Source organism: Sciurus carolinensis, chromosome 2 (assembly GCF_902686445.1).
Source record: "Sciurus carolinensis chromosome 2, mSciCar1.2, whole genome shotgun sequence".
Classification (NCBI taxonomy): Eukaryota; Metazoa; Chordata; class Mammalia; order Rodentia; family Sciuridae; genus Sciurus; species Sciurus carolinensis.
The window spans coordinates 122,386,766-122,409,421 of NC_062214.1; the positions used below are offsets into that span (position 1 = coordinate 122,386,766).

General features: G+C 37.7%; 1 protein-coding gene across 1 annotated transcript; it reads right to left on the reverse strand.

Moving 5' to 3' along the window:
• Positions 1–5,352: 5,352 nt before the first annotated feature.
• Positions 5,353–22,043, reverse strand: Ttc5 (tetratricopeptide repeat domain 5). The gene is made up of 10 exons (XM_047540483.1): positions 21,956–22,043; positions 18,435–18,567; positions 16,599–16,810; positions 15,880–16,030; positions 15,031–15,122; positions 13,412–13,468; positions 12,530–12,676; positions 12,148–12,362; positions 8,730–8,874; positions 5,353–6,906 (listed from the first exon to the last, which is right to left on the reverse strand). The coding sequence occupies exons 1-10, from the start codon at positions 22,004–22,006 to the stop codon at positions 6,787–6,789; spliced, it is 1,323 nt and encodes a 440-aa protein (XP_047396439.1). The 5' UTR covers positions 22,007–22,043; the 3' UTR covers positions 5,353–6,786.
• Between the last annotated feature and the right edge of the window lie 613 nt (positions 22,044–22,656).

A 22,656-nucleotide genomic window follows, 5' to 3' on the forward strand; every position in this document is an offset into this window, starting at 1 on the left:
TCAATTCATTCCATGTTAGCACACAAATTTTAAATGTAAAGAAGAGTCAGATCTAAGGACTTATAAGGAATGAAAAGAGGAAAGGGTGTATCACTGGGAGCCACTTTACTCTTAAGACAGGACAGTTTATGTAAATAAGCACGATCCTCCACCCTAAAGAAAATTTAGGCTCTTTGGACACAAGAATAATCCAGTTCAAACTCTCCTCTTTTTGCTTGTAAAAAATTCTCTACTTCAAAATTCTAAGTGTGTAGATAAGACACTCAAAGTCTAAGGCCTTAGGAGAAAATAGTTTAAGTGGTTGACTTACAGAGATTCAAAGTGATTCTAAGGGTCTCTTTGTAGTTTAGTCTGGAAATATATTCAATCTAACTAGAAGATTAACTCAGCTCTACTAGTCTTCACTGGTCTGACCAACAAGTTATAATAGAGTTGTAAAGGACAGAAATAAGATCCACTAAGTCATAAAATATTAGAACTGAAAATAATTTTAAGTCAACTACTTCCAGATACGGGAATCTCATTCAGCATGCTCAATGACATATCCAGCAGTCTTCATTTGAAAAAGAATTCACATCTCCTAAGGCAGAGCAGTTTAGTTTTTGATAGCTTTAGAAGTAACTTCCTTATATTGAATTGAAACTTCCATGTCCAACAGTCTCATTACCATGAGTAACAGATGAATATTTCACAGGCATTCTCATTATTCTTGAATACATACACACATTTTGCGTGCTTACCTGTTTTTCACATATAGATTCTGCTTCTCTTAGGTTAGTACCTACTGATCATTTCTTGATCTCTGGCACTACAATGAGTATATCAAATCACTTCAGAAATTCAGTTAAAATGGAAACAGTTGCTGGGTCTTATTTTAGTCAGCTATTTCACTGCTGACTAAAGACCTGACAAGAATAATTAGAGGAGCAAAAATTTATTTTGGGTCTCACAATTTCAGAGATCTCTGACTGATCCATTTCTTTGGGACCAAAGTAAGGCAAAAACATCATGACAGTGAGCCAGAATATCATGATGGAAAGGTGCAGAGGAGGAAGGTGATTCAGGACATGGCACCAGAAAGCACAAAGAGAACTCCCTTCAACAAGGACAAAATATGTATCCCAAAGGCATGCCCCCAATGACCCACCTTGCCTGCTACCTTGCCTTGAGTTACCACTCAAGTTAATCCCTATCAGAGGATTAATGCACTGGTCAGGTTAGGTTAAGGTTCTCATAACCCAATCATTTCACCTCTAAAATAATCTTGCATTGTCTCACACAAGCTTTTGGAGAATACCTCATAAGTAAACCATAACATTCCACCCCAGGCCCCTTAAAATTCATGCCCATCTCACAATGCAAAATACATTTAATCTGAGTCCCAGGAGTCCCCATAGTCTTAACAGTTCTAACACTGCCCCAAATACCAAGTCCAAAGTCTCCTTTGAGACTCAAGGCGAACTCTCAAAATGAGTTCCTATAAAAATCAAAATCAAGTTACATACATGTAAAGGCACACAGTAAACATTTCCATGTGAAGAAACAGGGGCACAGAAAGAAGGGATGGGACCAACACAAGATGGAAATCCAGCTGGGCAAACAAATCCTACAGTTCCGTGTCCAGCACCTGGAGCACAAGACATCCTAAGAGTTTGTGTAGCTCCACCCCTATGGTATTGCTGGTTGCAGCCCACATGGCCTTTCTTTTGGCTTTTCTCCGATGGATTCCTGCAGCTCTCCTCCTCAAATGCTCCATGGTACTGGCATTTCTTAGTCTCAGGGTCTCCACTGAAGCTTTGGCTTCCTCTCACATCTCCATGCACTGCCCTCAGGGGCAGCCCAAAGGAATTCCAACACTGCTGCACTTTGCCTGGCCTCCCAGGCCTTCCTTTGAAAATTCGGTGTAAGCCTCCATGACCCCTTAACTTCAGCATCTTGCATTCCGGTAGAATCAGCACCACAAGGTTGATGCTAAGATCTGCCAAAATCTCGAGCAATAGCCAAGCCTCCAGGGACCAAGTTTGCAGCAGCCTCTGAATACCTGGGTGGCTGAGCATGATGAGACAACTTCCTACCACCCACTTCCTGCAGGCAGGGCACCCCAATGATCTCTTTTCAAAGGAATTTTTACTTTTATACTCTCGAATCTGAGATGGGTGTGGTCTTGCCAATTCCTGAGAAGCCCTCAAGCCATCCTTCCTATTGTCTCTGGTTAAAGCATTTAGTGTTTCTTTACTGGTTGTATTGTTTTTAACAATCCAATCTTCCGTAACCTCAGTTTTTACTCAGTTTTCTAGACAAACTGCAAGTTTTTCAAATCTTTCTGCTTTGCTTTCTGCTCCTGATTATCACAAAAAACTTAGATAAAAACCACCAGCAATATCTATGCCACCCCCTGAACACTATGCTGTCTACAAATTTCTTCTGCTAGATTAATAAGAAGTCCATCAGTTTTAAATTAAGCCTCAGTAAAGTCTCAAGACACAGGCAAAATGTAAACAACTTCTTAGCCAGAACATTAACATGAATGGCCTCTAGTCCGATTCCCAGTAGAGTCCTCCTTCTCTAAAACCTCTTGAACCCAGTCTTTACTGTGCACAGTACTATCAGCATTCTGGTCTTCTGAGTTCCTACCGGAATTAGCCATTAAGGTCCACTTAACAACATTCTAAAGGTTTTCCAGCTTGCATTGCTAAACTTTCTAAAATTCCTCTCCAAATTCCAAGAAGCTCCAAAAGTCTCTGAACCACATAGTCAGGTTTGTCTCAGCAAGAACCCTACTTCTATCAATTCCTGTTTTAGTCATAGCTTTTTTGCTGCTGTGACCAAAAGTTCTCATAAGAACAATTAGAGGAGGAAAAGTTTATTTCAGGGCTCACTGTGGTAGAGATGTCAGTCCATAAGTGGTTGACTCCATTCCTCAGGATCCAAGATAAAGACAGGGCATTATGGTGGAGTGTGGCAGAGGAAAGTGGCTCAGGAAATGGCATCAGGAAGCAGAGAGAGAGAGCTCTCCTCAAAAAGGACAAAATATATATCCCAAAGGCATATCCTCAATGACTCACCTCCTCTACTATACCCTACCTGCCCAATAACCACCCAGTTAATCCCTCTCAGGAGATTAATGCATGATTAGATTAAGGGTCTCATAACCCCATCCTTTCACCTCTAAATGTTCTTGCACTGTCTCACATATGAGCTTTTAGGGAACACCTCATAATTAAACCACAACATTTCTGCTGTCTCTAATGCTTACTACCCCCTCCTCCCTAGCTGCTTTCAGCCACTGCTCAAGATAATTTTTAACCCCACAAGTTCCTGATCACTCTTATATGACTAGAGACCTCAAAATTGACACCAGAAACTGAATTCAAGATTCCACATGTGTTCTGATAGACAAACACTGTATTAAAAATTCTGATTATCACAGACATCTTGGTGTAGTCCAACACTATTATACTGGTTACTTATACTGATCGTACCTTATCTATGAAAATACCTAGTAATTTTTATACTTACTAGGTATCTTCTTTCTGAATATCCACCTCAGAAACTTAGCCTTTTGGATCAAAAGATCTTGTTAAGGGTGTCCACTGTCACCATTCCTATTCAACATAGTACTTGAAACTCTAGCCAGAGCAATTAGGCAAGAAAAGGAAATCAAAGTGATACAAAAAAGAAATGAAGGCAAATTATCTCTATTTGCTGAAGGCATGATCCTATTTAAAAGATTCCAAAAATTCTACCAGAAGATGTCTAAACTGATTAAAAAAAAAATCAAGATACAATATCACATACAAAATCAATAGCTTTCCTATATTCTAATAATGAATCTGCTGAGAAAGAAGCCATAGAAACAATTTCATTCATAATAGCCACACACACATACACACGCACATTACAGGGGAGTAAATCCAACTGAAGAGGCACAATACCTGTATAATAAAAATCACAGAACAATGAAGAAAGAAATTGAAATACCTTAGAAAATGGAAAGACCAACATGCTCTTAGAATTGTCAAAATGGCTGTATTACCAAAAATGATCTACAGATTCAATGCAATCCCTATCAAAATACCAATGACATTCTTCATAGAACTAGAAAAAAATCCTAAAAATCTTATGGAAGAATAAAATACCTGGAATAGCTAAAGCAATTTTCAGCAATAAAAGCAATGTTTGGAGGCATCACAACATCCAATCTCAAATTATACTACATAACTATAGTAACAAAAACAGCATTGTATTGGCATAAAAACAGAAATGAAGATAAATGGAATAGAAGATGCAGAGACAAATCCACATAGATACAATCATTTGATACTCAACAAATGTGCCAAAAACATACATTAGAGAAAAGACAGCCTACTTTTTAACAAATGATGTTGGGCATACATATGTAGAAGAATAAAACTAGATTCCTATCTCTCACCCTGAATTTCAAAAGGAGTCTAGAAATTAGACTAGAAATACTGCACCTAAAACATACTGTCTGACACTTCAACATACTGGCACAAGCATTGACTTAGGACTCATAAAGCTGTAGAAATAAAATCAAGAATCAGTAAGTGCAATGGCATCAAATTAAAAGACTTCTGCATATCAAAGGAAAGAAGAGAGTTAAGAAAGAACCTACAGAATGGGAGAAAATCTTTACCAATTACTCTTCCAACAAGGAATTAATATTCAGAATATATAAAGAACTCCAAAAATGTAACACCAGAAAAACAAATAACCCAGTCAGTGGGCAAATAATTTAAACAGACATTTCTCAAATGAGGGCATAAAAATGGCCAACAAATATATGAAAAACTGTCCAACATTCTTAGTAATCAGGGAAATGCAAATTGAAATTACACTAAGATTTCATCTCACTCCAATTAGAATGGCAAGCATTAAGAAAACAAATAATAATGAATGCTAGATAGGATGTGGGGTAAGGTACACTTATATATTGTTGGTAGAACTGAAAATCAGTACAACCATTTTGTAAATAGTATGGAGATTTCTCAAAAGGCTGGAAATGGAACCACCATACAACACAGTTATCCCACTCCTTGATATTTATCCCAAAAAACCCCTAAAATCAGCATACTATAGGAATACATGCATACCAATGTTTAGAGCAGCACAATTCACAATAGCTAAGTTATGGAACCAGCCAATAGACAAATGGATAAAGGAAATATGATATATATACACAGTGGAGTTTTACTCAGCCTAAGAAGAATGAAATTGTGTCATTTGCTTATAAATGGATGTAACTGGAGAACATTGTGCTAACTGAAATAAACCAAACTCAGAAAGTCAAGGGGACTAATATTTTTGCTGAGGTGGAAGCTAGAGAGGAAAAAAAAAAGGAATCTCACAAGGGAGACTAATAGAGTATAGAAAGAGAATCAAAACAGAGGGAAGAGAAAAGGGCATGGGGAAGTACTGGGGAATGAAATCCAATTATGCTATATCCATATACAAACGTACCACTATGAATCCCACCTTTATATATAATTATAATGCACTAATTTAAAAAAAATAACAGAAGGGAGACTACTAGAACAGAGCAAGGGGATCAGGCAGAGGGAGAAGGGGAGGAGAAAGGGAGGTTTTAGAGAATAAGATTGATCAAATTACATTATGCACATGTATGACAATAGCATATTGAATTCCATATTGTATAATGCGCCAATAAAAAAATTTATCTTGTTAGATTTGGCTTTTATAACTTTTTGAGATGGACACTTATTTTTGTAACCTATTCACTAAAAAATCCTCTGTATTTTACATTCTTTACAAATTTAAATGATACTCAAGTCACTGAACAAGAGTTGAACAGGACTGTACCAAGGACAAAGACCTGAGTTATATCACTAGAAGTCTTCCAAAATACATCTGTAAGCATTAATGTCTTATAGCCATTCAACTGGTTATTAATTCTCAAATTCCTCATTTTTCCACAAGGATATTAAGAGAAACTTATAAAATATATCACTAGAATCTAAAGAAATGAAATATATAGCTTTTTCTGTTCTTTCAGCCTAGGAAACACTATTAGAACCATATTGCTCTGCCACTTTGGACCATAATGAAGACCACACCTAGGGATGATAGAATGGGAAAATGGAATGAAACTAGTCTCCAAGCAACTTTCTGGAGCTTTCATTACTGGGTTGTCTATTGCCAGAATTCTTCTAACTGGGAGAGAAATAAACTATTTTATATAAAAACCAAATAGACAATATTATTCCAATAGATATTAAATGCAAGAATTCAAGTCTGGAGAGAATAAAGCAAATCAAACTAGGTGGCATTTTTTTTTTTTTCCAAACAAGTTTAATTCTGTTCCAGCCCCAAATTAGGGGAAGAACTTAAATCTTAAAAAAATGCTCAAAAATCAAGCCATTAAAAAGTTAAGCACCCCTCCCCTTAGCAATAAATACTGAACTGATATATACATATTAGACTCAGGACAGAGACAAAAATAGGAAGCTTGGGGACTCTGTCAAGATCCCAATACTTCTGACAATTCTAAGCTCTTTGCTTAAAACAGCAGTCAAAGAGGCAGGAGAGATATACCATGGGACTATGTAGCCCTGAAAAGAGCTGGAACGTGATGGGAGAAAAAAAAGGAGACAAAATATCTTACGGGACAGGAGAAAGGAAAGTCTTCATTTAAAATATTCCCTCCCCAAACTCCTCGAGTCATTGGATGTGGCCAGTCTAGTGGCTGAGTGCCTTGAGCATATCTCCTGGCCTCCACTCCCTCTTCAGCATGCAAGTCAGGCGAGGTCATTCACATTGTGGTCGTGAGGCCACTGTGGCAGCAGCCTGGCTGCTGGAGCCCTGAGGCTTTCCATTCACCACCAGCAGAAGGGGAGTCTCCACACGAATACTGGAAAAGGAATAGTCCTAGAAGACAGACAAGGTTCATTAGATCCTAAGGTAGAAAAAACTCCAACACAGGGTTATACCACCCACAACTTTTTCTCCCACTCTTTCTATGTATACATCCCTCACCAAATCTTTCATTAGAAACAACAGCTAACAAAGTAGATGTGATTTTTCCAAAGTTCCAATCCTCAGAAGGAAACTCTGGGCAGGTAGTGCACCAGTAGTGTAATCACAAGAATGTCAAATTCCTTGCGCTGCCTAACAGAAGAATGCCACCAGCTCAGAGTCAGTCCTTCACCAGCATCTTCTGACAGGTAACCAGATACATACAGTAGCCAACCAGAGTCACTGGAAACTCTTTAACTGTTAGCCCAAGTGTCTGTAAAGCCCTAAACTAATCTGCCAAGTAAAAATTAGAGTGACTCCTCCCTTTTATATCAAGTGGAAGGAACAGACCAAGTAAAGAATGTCAACGTTGTCCTAATAACAGAAAAGATACTAGCTCACTTTCCCTGTTTAAATGTATTTTAAGTTGTAAAACATGTTGCTAAAAGATCCTCATCCAAAAAGTATTACTCCACTGGCAGTATAAAGTCAGCTCTTTTAATTCAAAGTAAAATAAAGAGTTCTCACAAATCAATTTTTTAAAAAGTCCTAAGAGGAATATGTGTAAGCAACAACAACAAAAGGCAATTTATAAAAGAAACATAAATACTCAATAAATATATAATAAAATATTCAAAATTGCAAATAATCAAGAAACTAAATTAAAACAGTACTCAGTGTTGAAAAGAAACTACAGGGAAACACCTATATCCAATACTGGTAGTTAACAACTTACTGGTACAACCTTCCAAAGAATAATTTGGCAATATGTATGAAAAACCTTTGAATTCTATATACCCTTTATACCCAGAATCTACATTAAAAATTCATATAAGAAAATAATCATAGATATGGGCAAAAATATTAAAATGTTCACTATTTTTACATTTGGGAAAAACTGGAAATAATCTAGATCTGGGATCACAAAACTCTGTTAAAGGGTTAGGCAGTAAAAATTTTAGGCTTGTGGGTTATGTGGTCTGCTGCAGAATAATTCACCTCTGGCACTGGGTTGCAAACAAGTGAGTGTGGCTATGTTCCAATAAAGCTTTATGGACACTAACACTTGAATTTCCTGTCATTTTCATGTATCAAAAAATACACTTTTTTCCTTTTTAACATTTAATAATACAGAAACCATTCCTAGCTCACAGGCCATACAACAAGTGGTAATCCAGTTTTGGTCAACATACTATAATTTGCTGCCTAAATGGTGAAAACAGGGTTAAATGCCTACTTCTTGTAAGGTTTGTGTAAAGAATCAGATCAGGCAAGGTAGGGAATAATACTCTTAGCGTTTAGCCCTCAGTTAATTGTTCAATAAATGTTAACAACCACCATCATCACTACTCCTATGAGTCAATTCAAAACAATGTAGTGGAATATGTAAAAACAAGGAAAATGTTCACAAACATTGGCATATAATATCCCATAGATTTAAAAGTACAATGTGTGCATATATTTCTGAAAAGGAAAAGGACTGGAGCTATGTACAAACTATTGGCAATAGTAAATCTCCATGATAATATTTCAGTCCATTTTTAGTTTCTTTTTGTTTACCATAGTTTCCCTTTTCTATACAAATGGAAACAGAGCATACACACATAAATACTTAGCATACCCACATATACTTATACATGCATGCATCACTTTTATGTTCATTTTTAAAAAAACAGATAAGCTCAATTCCACTTTCAGAGTCTATGAGTTGCAAGAGAATCCTAGCTACTACTCACCTTTCCTTTGTGCTGAATTTGGTGAAGCCGAAGGTTAGGCTCAGGGATGGCTACGGAGTCCCCAATGAGCACTCCCCAGCTCTGCACCATATTATACACCATCACTGCATAGCAAGGTCCATCTGAATCTACCAGGCCAAATGTACTGCAGGTTAAGATGGGTTAGGAAAGGAGAAAAAAAAAAAGGTATGTAGACAGGGAAGAGCAGAAACAGTGGTTTTTAAATATTAGCAAAATAAACAAATACTTTCTCACTAACTCACTCACTAATCATCATCTCACTAACCATCATGCACTATGTACTTCTGAGTCCTCATTTGTCTTAGACATTATATAGCAACAAAATGCACATATGCCTCAACAATCTACCACTTTGCTAAGAACTTAGGACACAGGCACTCTGAAATCATCCAACAAATATTAATGATGAACTAGCTCAAAACAATGCAACTAAAACATTATTCCTAGCCTATCAATTTAATTATCACACTCTTAACCAAACCTTCTAAACATCACTGTCAGTCTACTTCAATTCCATCAATTTTCACTCAATATTATACAAGTGTCTAGCATTATATTTGGCAGTAAGATACCAATCCAGCTATTAATGACCTGGTGCAAGACCCTGGGTTCCATCCCCAGCACAGCAAAAAAAAAAAAAAAACACTTAAAAGTACAGTGTGATGAATACTCAGCTTTTCCCTTGTGCTAAATTCAGTGAAACCACAGGGTGGACTGTGGGTCCAAAAATTTCTAAATCAAAACTGAAAATCAGGAAGTAATCTTCAAAATGATTAATCTCACAGGATAAAAAATTAAGTGGGTTAAAACAGAAAAATAGCTGGGTGCAATGGTACACACCTATAACTCCAGTCACTCAGGAGGGCTGAGGTAGGACAATCACAAGTTTGAGACCAACCATAGCAACTTAGTAAAACCCTAAGCAATTTAGTCAGACTCTGTCTCAAAATAAAAAACAAAAAGGACAGAGTGTGTGACTTATGGTAAAGCATCCTAGGTTCAATCCCCAGTATTTAAAAAAAAAAAAAAAACAGGAAAATTAATCTTCAATAGGAAGAAAACCATCTAAGAGAGGGAGCAAGACTGACTTGGAAGGAGAATGAGAGAACTTCCTGGGGTGGTAGTCATGATCTCCACCTTGACAGGGATTTGGATTATCAAGAAGCATGCATTTTTCAAAACTCAGCAATTATACATTTAGATTTGTGTATTTCATTGTAGGTCAATTTTACATAAATGGAAAATAATGCAAACAAATACTGAACTCAGTTAAAGATTGTATGCTGAAGCATTTACAGGAAAGTACAATGATTCTTATAATTTACTCTGGATCAATGGGTAAATCATAGGATAAATAGATATGTCATAAACTGATAGTAAAACATTAATGGTACAACATAGGTAGTTGCATACACAGATATTTAATGTAAAATTCTTTCAACTTTGCTGTCGTTTGAAAATTTTTAGAATAAAATGTTAGAGGGAAGTTAGCTATATCAAGAAGAAGCTGTAGGATTATTCAGCAGAATAATTGTGTGTAAAGTACAGAGGCATGAAAACAGCTGTTCTGAAATTTACAAAACAGTGCTGCAGTTAACATGAAAGGTACATGTGGGAAAGGGACAAAGATAATGAAAAAGAAAAAGAAAATCCTAAACTAAGCTAGAGAGTTCAAACTTTATTCTGAAAGCTACAGAATATCAGTAAAATAATTTTAATAGAAAGTGGCAATGGTCAGATTTGCATCTGGATTCTCCGGAAGCTCTATGGAACACCGGAGGAAAAGTAGAGTCAGGGAAATGTGTTTGAAGAACAGGCTGAATTAAGGTACTAGAAACACAGAAGTAGGAACAAAATCAGCAAATCCATAAGACCTGGTAACTATTTCAAAATAGGAGAATAGAGAAGTCAAGAATGACTTTTAGAAGTCTTAATTGTGTGACTGAGTAAAGAGATGGTACCATTCACCAACAGGGAATTCAAGGAGGAGAAGCAGGTTTCAAAAGAATGATTAGATGAGAAATTTTGAACACTCTGAGTTAGAAAGTTTCAATGAAGCCCAGAAATAGTTAGATAAAGGGGTCCAAAACACAAAAATGAGGCCTACGTTGGCCTCATGTGAGCATGTAGGAGGTAGCTAGAGGCTTGGGTTCATAAGACATCACTAAGCAAGATGAACTATAGATGAGATGCTGACAAATCAGTGCTCATGCCAGCACATGGCATGCTAGAATTCACAGGGAACATTGCAATCAAGCACACTCTCCTATGAATCAGTCAAAGCCTCAGAATCTTTCTAGAGACTTCATCAGACAATTAATAATCAACACAGGCAAGTATCCCATGGTATGGGAATCCTGAGGAACCTAACATTTAGAAGTTGGGTAGAAAAAGAGAAACCAAGAAGGAGCAAAACATTTATATATTCTCAAAGTTTCCTTAAAACCTACACCCCTTTATCTTTATCTCTTTTACATTCTTCTCAGCTCTAATGTGTGCTCTACTTAACTAAACTTTTCTCAACAATCTTCTTGTTCTTCAATTCACCAAACACACATACTTGCAGAAAACACCATGGAGAATGCTCAGGAATTTAATGGGAACTGTGTTTCAGACTGGATGGAACAGAAAGGATGTGAAAGGTAACAGTGAAAGATAAGTCACACATTACAGAATCATGTAGTGAAGCCACTGGATCATATACTTAGAAAGACTCTGATGATCCAAGAAAATACCATTTCAGTAGAAAGCAAAGAGACCAGGCAACCAAGGATTATGAAGAGAATGAAGGACCAAGGAGTAATGGCACTCACTAAACCCTCATTTTAAGATTTAAATTTTTCTAAACAATTATTCTTAATTCATTGCTATTCATTAGCTTAAGTCCTTTATAATTTTTTTCTCATTCCTCACAACAAATACACTATATGCTCAATAAATATTTGTTGAATGACATCTGAGAAAATCTCCCTATAATCAGGTCTTAAATTCCACCTCAAAGTTCACATTCCAGAACTGCCTAAGTAAATCTAAGTCCAAACAGTACAGAATTTGTACTCCTTCAACTCTGTAAATCATCAAAACTCAAAGGGGGCAGAATTTCAAGGTTTCCATATCTTATTAAAAATAATGTCCTATCAAATTTGTTATAAATATAGGAATCCACAAAGCATCAAACTCAGGAGGAAAAGCAGGCATGACAGAATCTATAAAGGCCTCTATCAAGGGATTGTTAGATATCACCTAGACGATTTTTGCTTGCAGGACAGTCACAGAAGGGAATGAGAAGTCACTAATTTGTGACCATTAACAATGTCCTCAACTGCCAGGGAAAGGACAAGAAGTGAGAGCAATTAGTTCAAAAGAAAGAAAAAGAGGAAAGGCAAAAGACACTCACAAGGGGACTTTCTCCTCTGTGGTTAGGCTAAACACCACTTTTCCCAGGACCACAGCACCACTGTTCACACCAGGCTGCAGTGCACTCAGAGGCTTGAGCTGCAGGGTCACCTTCTGCCCAGAGGCTGACTGATAGCGTCCATCGCCACAAGGACCTAGGTGAGCAGAACGCAAGCTTCCCAGCATGCTCTGTAGTTTTTTGACCTTCAGCTTTCCCTGAAAAGGAAGGGGAAATAGGAAAAAGTGGAAACTATTCTTGAGTTCATTCAGTCTTTCCCTCCCACGCACCTATTTCAATAAGGTCACTACCACCGAAGTCTATTATTATTTTTTGACCCACAGAAGAAGAGAAGAGTAGTCTTCAGCCCTTTATATGTCTTTACCTTGCTTTCCAGGAGGATGGTTAATCTATTAAGGAATTCCAGGAGTTGTTGCTCTCGTTGCTGGGGCTCTGGCCAGGCAGGGTCCAGTGCTGCAGCCCGAGAAAAGCCCTCCAGGGCCTCCCCATAACTCTCTTCATATTTATGTAACTGTACAAAAAGTAGTCCAAAACTTCCCAATTATAAATATATCCAAATGATGCAGAGAGAGTAATGCCACAATGAGTTAGGAGTCTGGAAAAATAAACTGTTTTCCATTCCAGTTATTTTTCTGTCCTACCATGAGCACCCTTCTTCCTGGCCAAGGTGATAGCAATAATGAAGATGAAATTACTTCAAAGAAACTAATTTACAAACTCTGAATAAGTGGCATAGTTTTATATTTATTCTCTTTTTTTTTACACATGGCAAACTCTTTTATTTTCATATTAACATTAAAATACAAAACATAAACATTAAAACACAGAATTTGAACAAACAGAAGTCCCACTGCCCCTATTTTCAAAGCAGGTGCAAGGACATATACAAAAACAAGATTATTCTGAATTTAACTCTATACCCTCAAATAGGAAAACAGCCTGAGATGTGGGGTGAAGGAACATGACAGAGCAAAGACCCAGATATGTGTATATTTATTCTTAATACTTCAAAATCTTCTACACCATCTCTCCATTTTCTATGCACCTGCCTACCTCCCAGCCCCTTCTTTCCCTCTAACAACTCCATGGGACACTGAAATCAAATTGAGCTAGCTAGTCCTAGAAATAATTTGGCTTTCCTCTCACAGTTTGTACTGATCCCTGTCCATATGTATACTCAGTTATCTTCAAGACCTACATGTCTTTTTTATTTGACCTTCATATGACTACTGCCCCATGGTCTTACCGTTGCCCTGTTCAGATGCAGGTCAGGATTGCTAGAAGCTTTCCTGTCAACCTTCTCCTATAAGGGGATAAAAAGATCATCAGTGGATCCTGCCTCAATCTTAAGGATAGCCTTACCCACCACATCATAGACCTCTTCTCCCTAAAACAGTTTTAGTTTCTTGTCAAAATGTTACCTATACCCACACTATGATACTGTAATTTCTTATATGATATGTTCCTCAGTCTCTCAAACCTGAGGGATATAAAGTGTTTATATATTTGAAACTTTCAAATATGGTTTTAATTAATCCATATAGTACTATAATACAATAGAATAAGAAGAAATATGTGAAAGCATTCCGATAAAATAATTTTTTTTTTAGTAGTACTGTGCTGGATAAATGAGGAAAGTCTAGCACAGAAATGATATTGACTTAATGCATTTCCTCTGCCCATGAGCCTGGCTCCAGATACATGCAGAATCATGTTCCTACATCCAAACCCCTTAAAGCACACATAGAAAGTCAAATTCTGATTCTCTAAAATAGAATTTTTGAATTAGAAATCAAAGGACAGTGCAAATATGCCGGGAAGAAACTGATCTGTTCATTTTCTTAATTCTATTAACTGCCTGCCACACTACAAAAGCACAAATAACATGAATTAAAATTGTTTAAATGATTAGTTCAGATATGTTTAAAAATGCAGGTTTAGGTGAAGAAATTAAAGAGTTAAGAGCAATTGGCAGAAGTCAAATATAAAACTTTGAAGTATAGTATATTATTCTTTAAACTGTAAGCATGCAAAAAATTAAGAAATTAGAGTAAAATATAAATCTCCTAAAAGTTTCCTCACTGAAAAAAGGACAGTCCTTGAACTGCACATATGAATATAAGGGAACTGTTTTTCTTTATTTTGTCACACAGAGCAAAATAAATAATGATAAGTTAAAAGCAGATTTCTATGTCAAAGAAAGCATAAAAGTAAAGGAGAAAGATGAATATGGGAGCTAAATAAAAAGTGCTAGAAGGGCAATGTGAACCTCCTAATAATGAGTAATCAGGTACCCAAAGCCTGAAGGAAACCCCCATGCAAGTGGCTGCTGATGTAAAAATGGCCTGGAAGACTAAGCAAAGAATGTGCTCCAGTGAATTAATTCCTAGGTAATGACGCAGAATAGACTACATACTATTTTCTCTTCTAGCCCATGGGAAATCTAGAGCCACACTATCTTAATAGTTAATTCGGGAGTAGTACTTAAGTGTTAGAGTTTTTCTTTTCTCTTTAAAATAAATATATACAATTAGTAAGCATTATTTTAATAGTCTTTTTTTCCCCATTAAAAAAATACAAAGAGGTTGAGAGATTCTGTGATTTGGTTATACATGCCTCTAAGATATCTACATAGCTCTAGGAACTATCTGACTCCAAAGCATCACACTGCAAGTAGCTCCTAACACTCACATTATAAGAAGAAATAAGTCACTTGTACAGACACAGTTTTACAAAATCACACACATGAGAAGCCAGCTAACACTTCATATGCTGCTTGCCAAAGAACCATAAGAAAGACTGAATGATGCTCTTCCTTCTGTGGCTGCCTCTATGTACTTGACCTGGGTGACTATAAGTACTTACTGCTTGAGCATAGGCACTGAGGGCTTGTTGGGAGATCTTAGGGTTCTGGCCAGTATTGAAGTATAGAGAAAGATATGCATTCCCCAGAATATCTGAAACAGAAACAGCAGTGGATCATCTCAGAGCCCAAATCCAGGATATGATCTAGTCTGTTAACCCCTGAAAGACTATTTCTGGTGGACACAACGGCAGATGCCTTTAATCTCAGCAGCTAGGGAGGCTGAGGTAAGAGGATCGCAAGTTCAAACCCAGCCTCAGCATCCTATTAAGACTAAGCAACTTAGCATGATCCTGTTAAATAAAAAAGGAATGAAGATGAAAGACCCCAAACCAGGATGACAATATATTTAGTATGTCCAAAATTCTTGCAGGATAATAAACATGGACATCCTCCCCTGCACCCCTAGAAGAGAAATTTAAATAAACTTTACAGGGCTGGGGAGATAGCGCAGCTGGTAGAGTGCTTGCCTCACAAGGCCGTGAGTTCAATCCCCAGTACCGCAAAAAAAAAAAAAAAAAAACTTTACAAAAGCCCTATTTGCTTATGTGGAAGCATTTGTTTCCTCCATTGAATCCAAAGATCCAAGAGTGGAGTCAGGAGACTGAATGGTAGAACATTTACCTAACATGCATGAGGTCCTGGGTTCAATAGCAGCACCATACAAAAAAAAAAAACAGAAGAAATCCAAGAATAGTGGTTCATCAAAATACCTTTTGGGCTTTTTTAAAACAAAGATGCCCTGGTTTCACCTCAGAGTCAGATTCAAGATAGGTTCCAGGTGATTCTGGTATGTAGCCGTGACTGAGAACCACTACTCTAGAAACCTGGGAGATCTCGAGAGCACTCACACCAGGAGCGGCCATCAAGGACATCCATCTGCACAGCCAGCTTAGCTTGCCGAACACTGTCCATGACATGGTTAGAATGTTCATCTCCTGTGTCTGTTCGCAGCTGGCGAAGCACCATTGACAGATTTTGCAGGGAGACTTTGTTCTTGCACTGCAAATTTAAAAAAAAAAAAAAAAAAAAAAAAAAAAAATATATATATATATATATATATATATATACTCAACCTTCCTGATTCTACCCCCTCTTTCCAGAGGAGGAAATTCTGACCTCAATCTTCTCCTAAATCTAATGTTTTAATCTTTATTCTAGCTGCAATCTGCATCGTGGATGCCTAACAATAAGGATTAGCTTGGTTGCTCGCTTTTCTTTACTTCTTTTTATTTTTTTTAATTTTTTAAATTTTTTTGAGTTGTAGATGAATACTTTTATGTGGTGCTGAGAATCGAACCCAGTGCCTCACATGTGCTACCACTGAGCCACAACCCCAGCCCTACTTTTCTTCACTTCTTATCTACCTCTGAACTTGGTACCATCACCTTTTTTCTGTCACCAGTTCCCTGTCCCTGATTTCCTCATCCAGCTCTTCTTCCCTTCTAATTCCATTCTCCTAGTTCAAACTTGGCTCTGATCTGGTATTACAGTCCTAGAGAAATTCACAGAACCAAAGGAATTCCATCCTTCCCATCTGTGTTTTCTGAGGGGATGGTGGGCAGCTCACATGGGTGAGGGCTCCTGAGAAGCAGGTGTGGGCAGCTGCAACATCCCCTTTCTTCCAGTAGACCTCACCCAGCTGGTTCCAGGCTTCCACCAGTTCAGGTTCCAGTTTCACAGCCTTTGACAGAAGCTCCTCAGCCTTAGGGCTATAGTCAGGAGTCACATTCAGTGCCTTCCCTGTTAGCATTAGAGCCTGTGCCTTGCCCTGGACAGAACCTAGGAGGAATGGAAAAAGATAAAGGAAAGTTGAAAACCTGAGCAGTGGGAAGACCAGGGTACTGTCTGTCAAGAAATAACAGCATGCTAGCTCTAGGAAGGGAAAAGGTTGAGGAAAATCTTTATCGGTGAACCATTTACTGAACACCTATTATATGGAGAACACTATGTTAGGTACTGGATAACAAAGCAACCAATATTTCTACCCTAGATGGGCTTTTACAATCTGGTGGAAAAGACAAAACTTAACACATGGAAAATAAAAATAACAATGAAAAGCAGCACAGGGTATACACTCAATGAACAGGCTTTTAAAAGTAAAGAGAAGAAAAGATAAAATGAAGGGAAGGAAGGGGGTATGTAAAAAGGAAAGAGTGCAATGAACCTTCTTATGTACATATATGAATATACTACAGTGAATCTCATCATTATGTACATCCACAAGAAATTAATTTTAAAAAGTAACAATGGGGGGAGGGGGGCAAGAATGGAGGAAGGAGGGATATAGAAGGATAAGAGGGGTGGGAGGGGTGGGGGGGAGAAAAAAAATAACAGAATGAATCAAAAACTATTACCCTAGGTAAATGTATGATTACACAAATGGTATGCCTCTGCTTCATGTACGAACAGAGAAACAAGACGTATCCCATTTGTTTTCAATAAAAATGAATTTTAAAAAAAGTAACAGTGGGTAAATGGCAGAAAGATCAGTAAAGGGAAGGGAACTGGGGGTGGGGAGTATTGAAGACTGAATTTAAACCAGATATATTCCATGCTTTTATAATTATGTCAAAATGGATTCTACTGTCATATATAACTAAAAGAACTAATAAATAAAAAAAGAAAGATGAGATTCTTCTCATCATGTAAGAAAATCATATAAACAAAAATACATGTGGTATGTTCATGCAAGCATGGGTATTCCAACCTGGATGAAACAAACCAAGTAGTCAGAGATGAAATTAGAAAAAAGAGTGAGACAATGGAGACTTAACTACAAGGTTAAGGGGGTTAGATTTCAGACATTCAATAGCAAGAATCTTTAGATACTTGAGCAAAAAGGTAGACAAGAGGGAGCCAGGCATAGTGGTACACACCTATAATCCCAGCTACTCAAGAGGCTAAGGCAGGAGCATCACAAACTCAAGGCCTGGGCAAATTAGTAGTTCAAAATTTTAAAAAAAGCGGGGGGGGGGGGGGGCTGTTGAGGATCATAGTTCAGTATAATAGTGCACCTAGGCTAAATTCCTAGTACTGGGGGAGAAAAAGTTAGCCAAAAGAATAAGATTAAATGCATGAAATAAATGAAGTAATGATTTAGAAAGATAACCATGGCCAAGGTCAGCATATAAATAGATCTGGAAGTAAAATAAATTAAAAGCAGAAAGATCAATTAAGGAGATTACCACAATACTTCAAGCAACAAGGTTTCTTATAATCAAGCCTTAGGAAAAGCAGCTTAGGGACTGAAAGGTTATTATCCTGCAAAGGGGTCCTTAGAAGGGACAATCTGTTCTACCATCCTATAGTAGCCACCAACAAGAGACCAGTCTACAGAAAGAGAACACAATTCTATCACATTTCAGTGAAGAGCAAGGGGCTGCAAGTTCTTTAGAGCTCATACCCAATACTTCCTCCATCTGCTGCACAGTCTTCTCCATCTCCTCCCGCACATCCTGTTGCTTCCGTCCAGCATCCTCAACACTATGTGTCTCAAAATAGCTATCTCGAAATGAATAGAGCTGATCCACCAGTTCCTAGAAGGCAGAAGAATAACACCATTAAGTGCAGAGAAAGCATCGGACATGGGAATTTGAAAATGACCAGCCATACTAGCTCTTGGCCTAGAAATACTGATTCTCTCATCTCACCTAGGAATGGCATAATAGGCAGGTGGCCATGTCTATTGAAAGGCTGCAAATCATGAGGAAAGTAGTCAGGATCCAGAGCCCACTCTCAATGTCCCAAGTTTCCCTATGCCAGTTCCTGCACTACAAAGACAATACTTTCTCCCAGCTCCAGCAGAGCTTCCAATATCTAAGTACTTCACATACCACAGCTGGGAGGAGGCAAACACTTTGCAACTTGAGAAAAACCAAAGTTAACAAGATCATTCTATCTGGTTCTGGTCCCCAAAGAATAAAACTTTCAAATTTACCCTTAAAACTGGAATTCTTAAGCTTAGTGGCAAAGCACTTGCCTAGCAAGTGGGAGGCCCTACATCTGCTCCCCAGCAAAGCCAAAAAAAAAAAAAAAAAAAAAAGAAAGAAAAGAAAATTTAATTGGACTTCCTAACAAAAACAATTTTATCCCCAATTTTTCACATGCTGATATCTGAAAACACATGACCTTTCTGAATATAATAAACATGTGAGAAAGGCATTGTTTTCCACCACAAACAGTTCAATGTGAACTTGGTAACCTTGGTATTTTTGCAGGGTTTTGTTTCTTTTGCAGCACTTGGGATAAATCAGGGTCTCTCACTCATTCTAAGCAAGCAGCTCTACCATTGAGCTACATATGCAGTCGTAAGGTTTTGTTTCTTTAAATGATTGTTGTGTTTTGTTTGTGTTTTCCCCATTTGTTTGTTTTTTGTCAAGTCATCTTCTGGCTCTCTGGCATTATTTGCAAGTAAATGTACTCTTTCCTCTTTGAAATGTCTCTGAATCTTCCTGTGAAACTTTTTCACTATTTTTTTCCTGCAACTGGACAGCAGCAGAAACATATAGACCAATCCAATAGGGTTTTACCAACTCCCACCAAAGAACATCCTAAATGCATCCACCTGCCTCCATCCTGATATGACCATCCTGGACTAAAACAGTTTCATTACTTGCCTGTACCACTGTAATAGTGTCTTACTAATCACCATGCTTTTACTCTCCCCCATTCTCTTCATTGTAGACAGAATGACCTTCTAAAAATGTATATCATATCACAAACCCTAGTTTTCAGTTGCAGATAGAATAAAATCCAACTCCTTACCATGACTTACAACATTGTATGATCTGATCTCCCAAAATCCACTCTGCCAAAAATTCCACTTCCTACCACTCTCCCTCCTATAATACTCAAGTCACACTAGCCATCATTCAGTTCTCAAAGTCATCAAGCTCAATTCACCTTGAGATCTTCATTCATGCTTTTCCCCATGCCGGGGCACTCTTTGCTCAGATCTCTGCACATGTCATTCCTATCATTCTTTAGAGTTCAGTTCAAACACCAGCTTCTCAGAGTTTTCCCTATCAAAACCAAAATAATCTCCCCCTCTATTAAATCACCCTTTTATTTTTCTTTATAGTACCTATCATTTGAAATTATGTGGCCTATTTATTGTCTATTTTCTGTCTCTACTACTGGAATATAATAAATTCCATAATGGAAAGGACTTTGTTTTGAGTTACACCTGATTAGAACAGGGATTGGATCATGGTAGGCTCTCATTAAGTATATTGATTAAATTGATACATCATACCTGTATCTAACAAATACATGTGTTACATTTAATTTAAAATCCTACCCAGAATAAAGAGCATGAACTAGCACCTTCTGCAGTTGTGGCTTTTCAAATTTTATTGTTATTATTCCCAGGACCCAGACTGCAGAGATTGATTTTAATAGTGAAGCAGAACTCAAAATTCCATGTTTTTAACAAGTACCCCAAATATATATAAAGACAGTGGTCTGTGAAACACACTTTGAAAAATATTATTTTATACATTCCTTCTACACTAAAAATCTATAACAACAAAATCAAAGCTTACCACCATTCCCATGGATAGCAACATCATTATCCAATCTTTTTCCTCTTCTCTACTTCATTATTCCATTTCTGCACTTACCCCACCCACCCCCAAAATACCCCAAGTATCCTCTTCCAAGCCACTGAGAGCGTTTACCATAAATGAACCCAGGGCAAAAAAAGTTCTCAGCAAAAATTTCATCCAATTTCCTTTTGTCCTGCAAACAGAATGGCTGCAAATTGGGAGGGAGTTTAATACAGGATCTTCCTGTTTATTTTCAGTTGCTAAAGCAAATATGCAAGAAATTGTTAGGTTTTGTTTTACTAGACTGAACATTTTTCTCTCATGCAATATCAATACCTATAATTTGTTAAAATTCAAATAGGTGCATGCAAAAATAGAAGGTAAAAAACTTATAATCATTCCAAATAGCCTCAGATAGCCTCAGGGATAGCCAGTGTTTAGAATACTCTTTCAGATTTTTTTTTTCTGTACATTCACAAATACATATACATGATGTTTCTAATATGGAGCCAGGATTGAGAATTTCTGACTTCAGTCATCACGCTGGGAACAAAATGAAGTTAATCCAAATCAGCTGAAAGTGAGATTAAAGTCCACACTCTACAAGTGCTATTATGTTAACGTGCTCAGGAAACAAATCTCACCAATGCTTAAAACTTTGGGGTTTAGAAGCCTTGAAGCAAGTTGCAAGTCTGTCCATAAGCTCTAATGTTTGCATTTCAGCTGAGTTTCTGAGATTTAAAGAAAATTAAATGAAAGGTAGAGTCAAGCAACTATGTAATTCCTAGCTACCAAGAACAATAGTCAAAAGAATAAGCACCTGTAGACTAGATGAAGCCTGAAGCAGTCTGCAATGGATCCCAAACTGGGACTACAGCAGTCAAAAAAATTTCCATACCGTTAAGTCCTAAGGAAAGGAACCAGGATACTTGCAGTGCAGACCATTACTGTGATTGCTGACAACCTCAAAGCAGAAAGGTGTTAAAAGGAACGGCCTTTCTAGGGATGAAACAACACGTGATAATGGTTCATGCAGACCTGCCATACACATGAATACGCTGTTAAGGAGGAATGGAGGGCGGGGGAGGGGGGGGCGGGAGCACGTCCTAAGAATGTACAGTAGTACTGTCGTGAGGAACAATTCCTCTTCCGCAGTCACGGCGGCAGCACCGGGTGCTAGCACACAGGCTGCGTTCCTCTCCTGGCCGGGAAGCTTCCCTGGCCACTGCCGGCTGCAACTCGGGAGTTGTTATAGTAACCGTACAGACGCTTGCAACACCGAGTATGTGCCACGGAATTTGCAGGCACTGCATAAAATGGACTCCCTGCATCTTTCCGAGTAACAAAAGCACATACAGATTTTAATCTCTGGCCTCACCTGTAATTTCTGCAAGATGTGCTTCGCTTCTTCCTCTTCCTCAGCCATCATTCCCCAACCACACTAGGCTTCTCTGCCCTCAAGTTTGTAATCACAGAGACGCGTACACACGCCCATCGCGGAGCCACAGCGACATCTAGGGCTCTGGAGGCTAACCTGCACCTGAAGGGCATTGCTCCAAACCAACTTTAACTAAATGCCTGCCTATAATGGTTCAAAGACCTCTTTAATCGTTTTTTAAGTCATAAACTTCGTTTTCCAAATTCTGGAAACAAAATGTCCTAAAATTAATTTCATGTATATTTTTGTTTCATATTTTCTTATTTGTATCAAGATTACAGTACTCTAAAAAGACAGTGAAATGCCTTTGCCCTTTGAAATTTTGAAGATAATGTGGAACAATGGTAACGTCTGAATCTTTTGCAAACTTCGTAGAATTTCTAATATATGAGCGATTTCATCATTTGGAATGCACTATCTTACTAAATCTACTACACTTGGGATGGTTTTATAAAACTATCATGCTGTAGACTGATAATGTTTACATATTCATTGACTATTTCCAAAAGGAAACCCAAGAAACAACGTCTCAGGAAAGTGAAATGGGGACTGGGAACTGTGGATGAGGGAAGAGAATTCTTTTCACAGTGTACTGTTGTGAATTTTTTACCACATAAATGTACTATCTATTCAAAACTAAA

What these genes read in the sequence shown, in the direction of transcription:
- Ttc5 (XM_047540483.1), bottom strand. Translation starts at nt 22,006, where the DNA reads ATGATGGCTGAGGAAGAGGAAGAAGCGAAGCACATCTTGCAGAAATTA. An exon ending in CCTTGATGGCCGCTCCTGGT is followed by an intron (nt 15,123 to 15,879) that starts GTGAGTGCTCTC and finishes TTTCTGTTTCAG; the next exon opens with ATATTCTGGGGAATGCATAT. An exon ending in AAATTCAGCACAAAGGAAAG is followed by an intron (nt 6,907 to 8,729) that starts GTGAGTAGTAGC and finishes TCTGTCTTCTAG; the next exon opens with GACTATTCCTTTTCCAGTAT.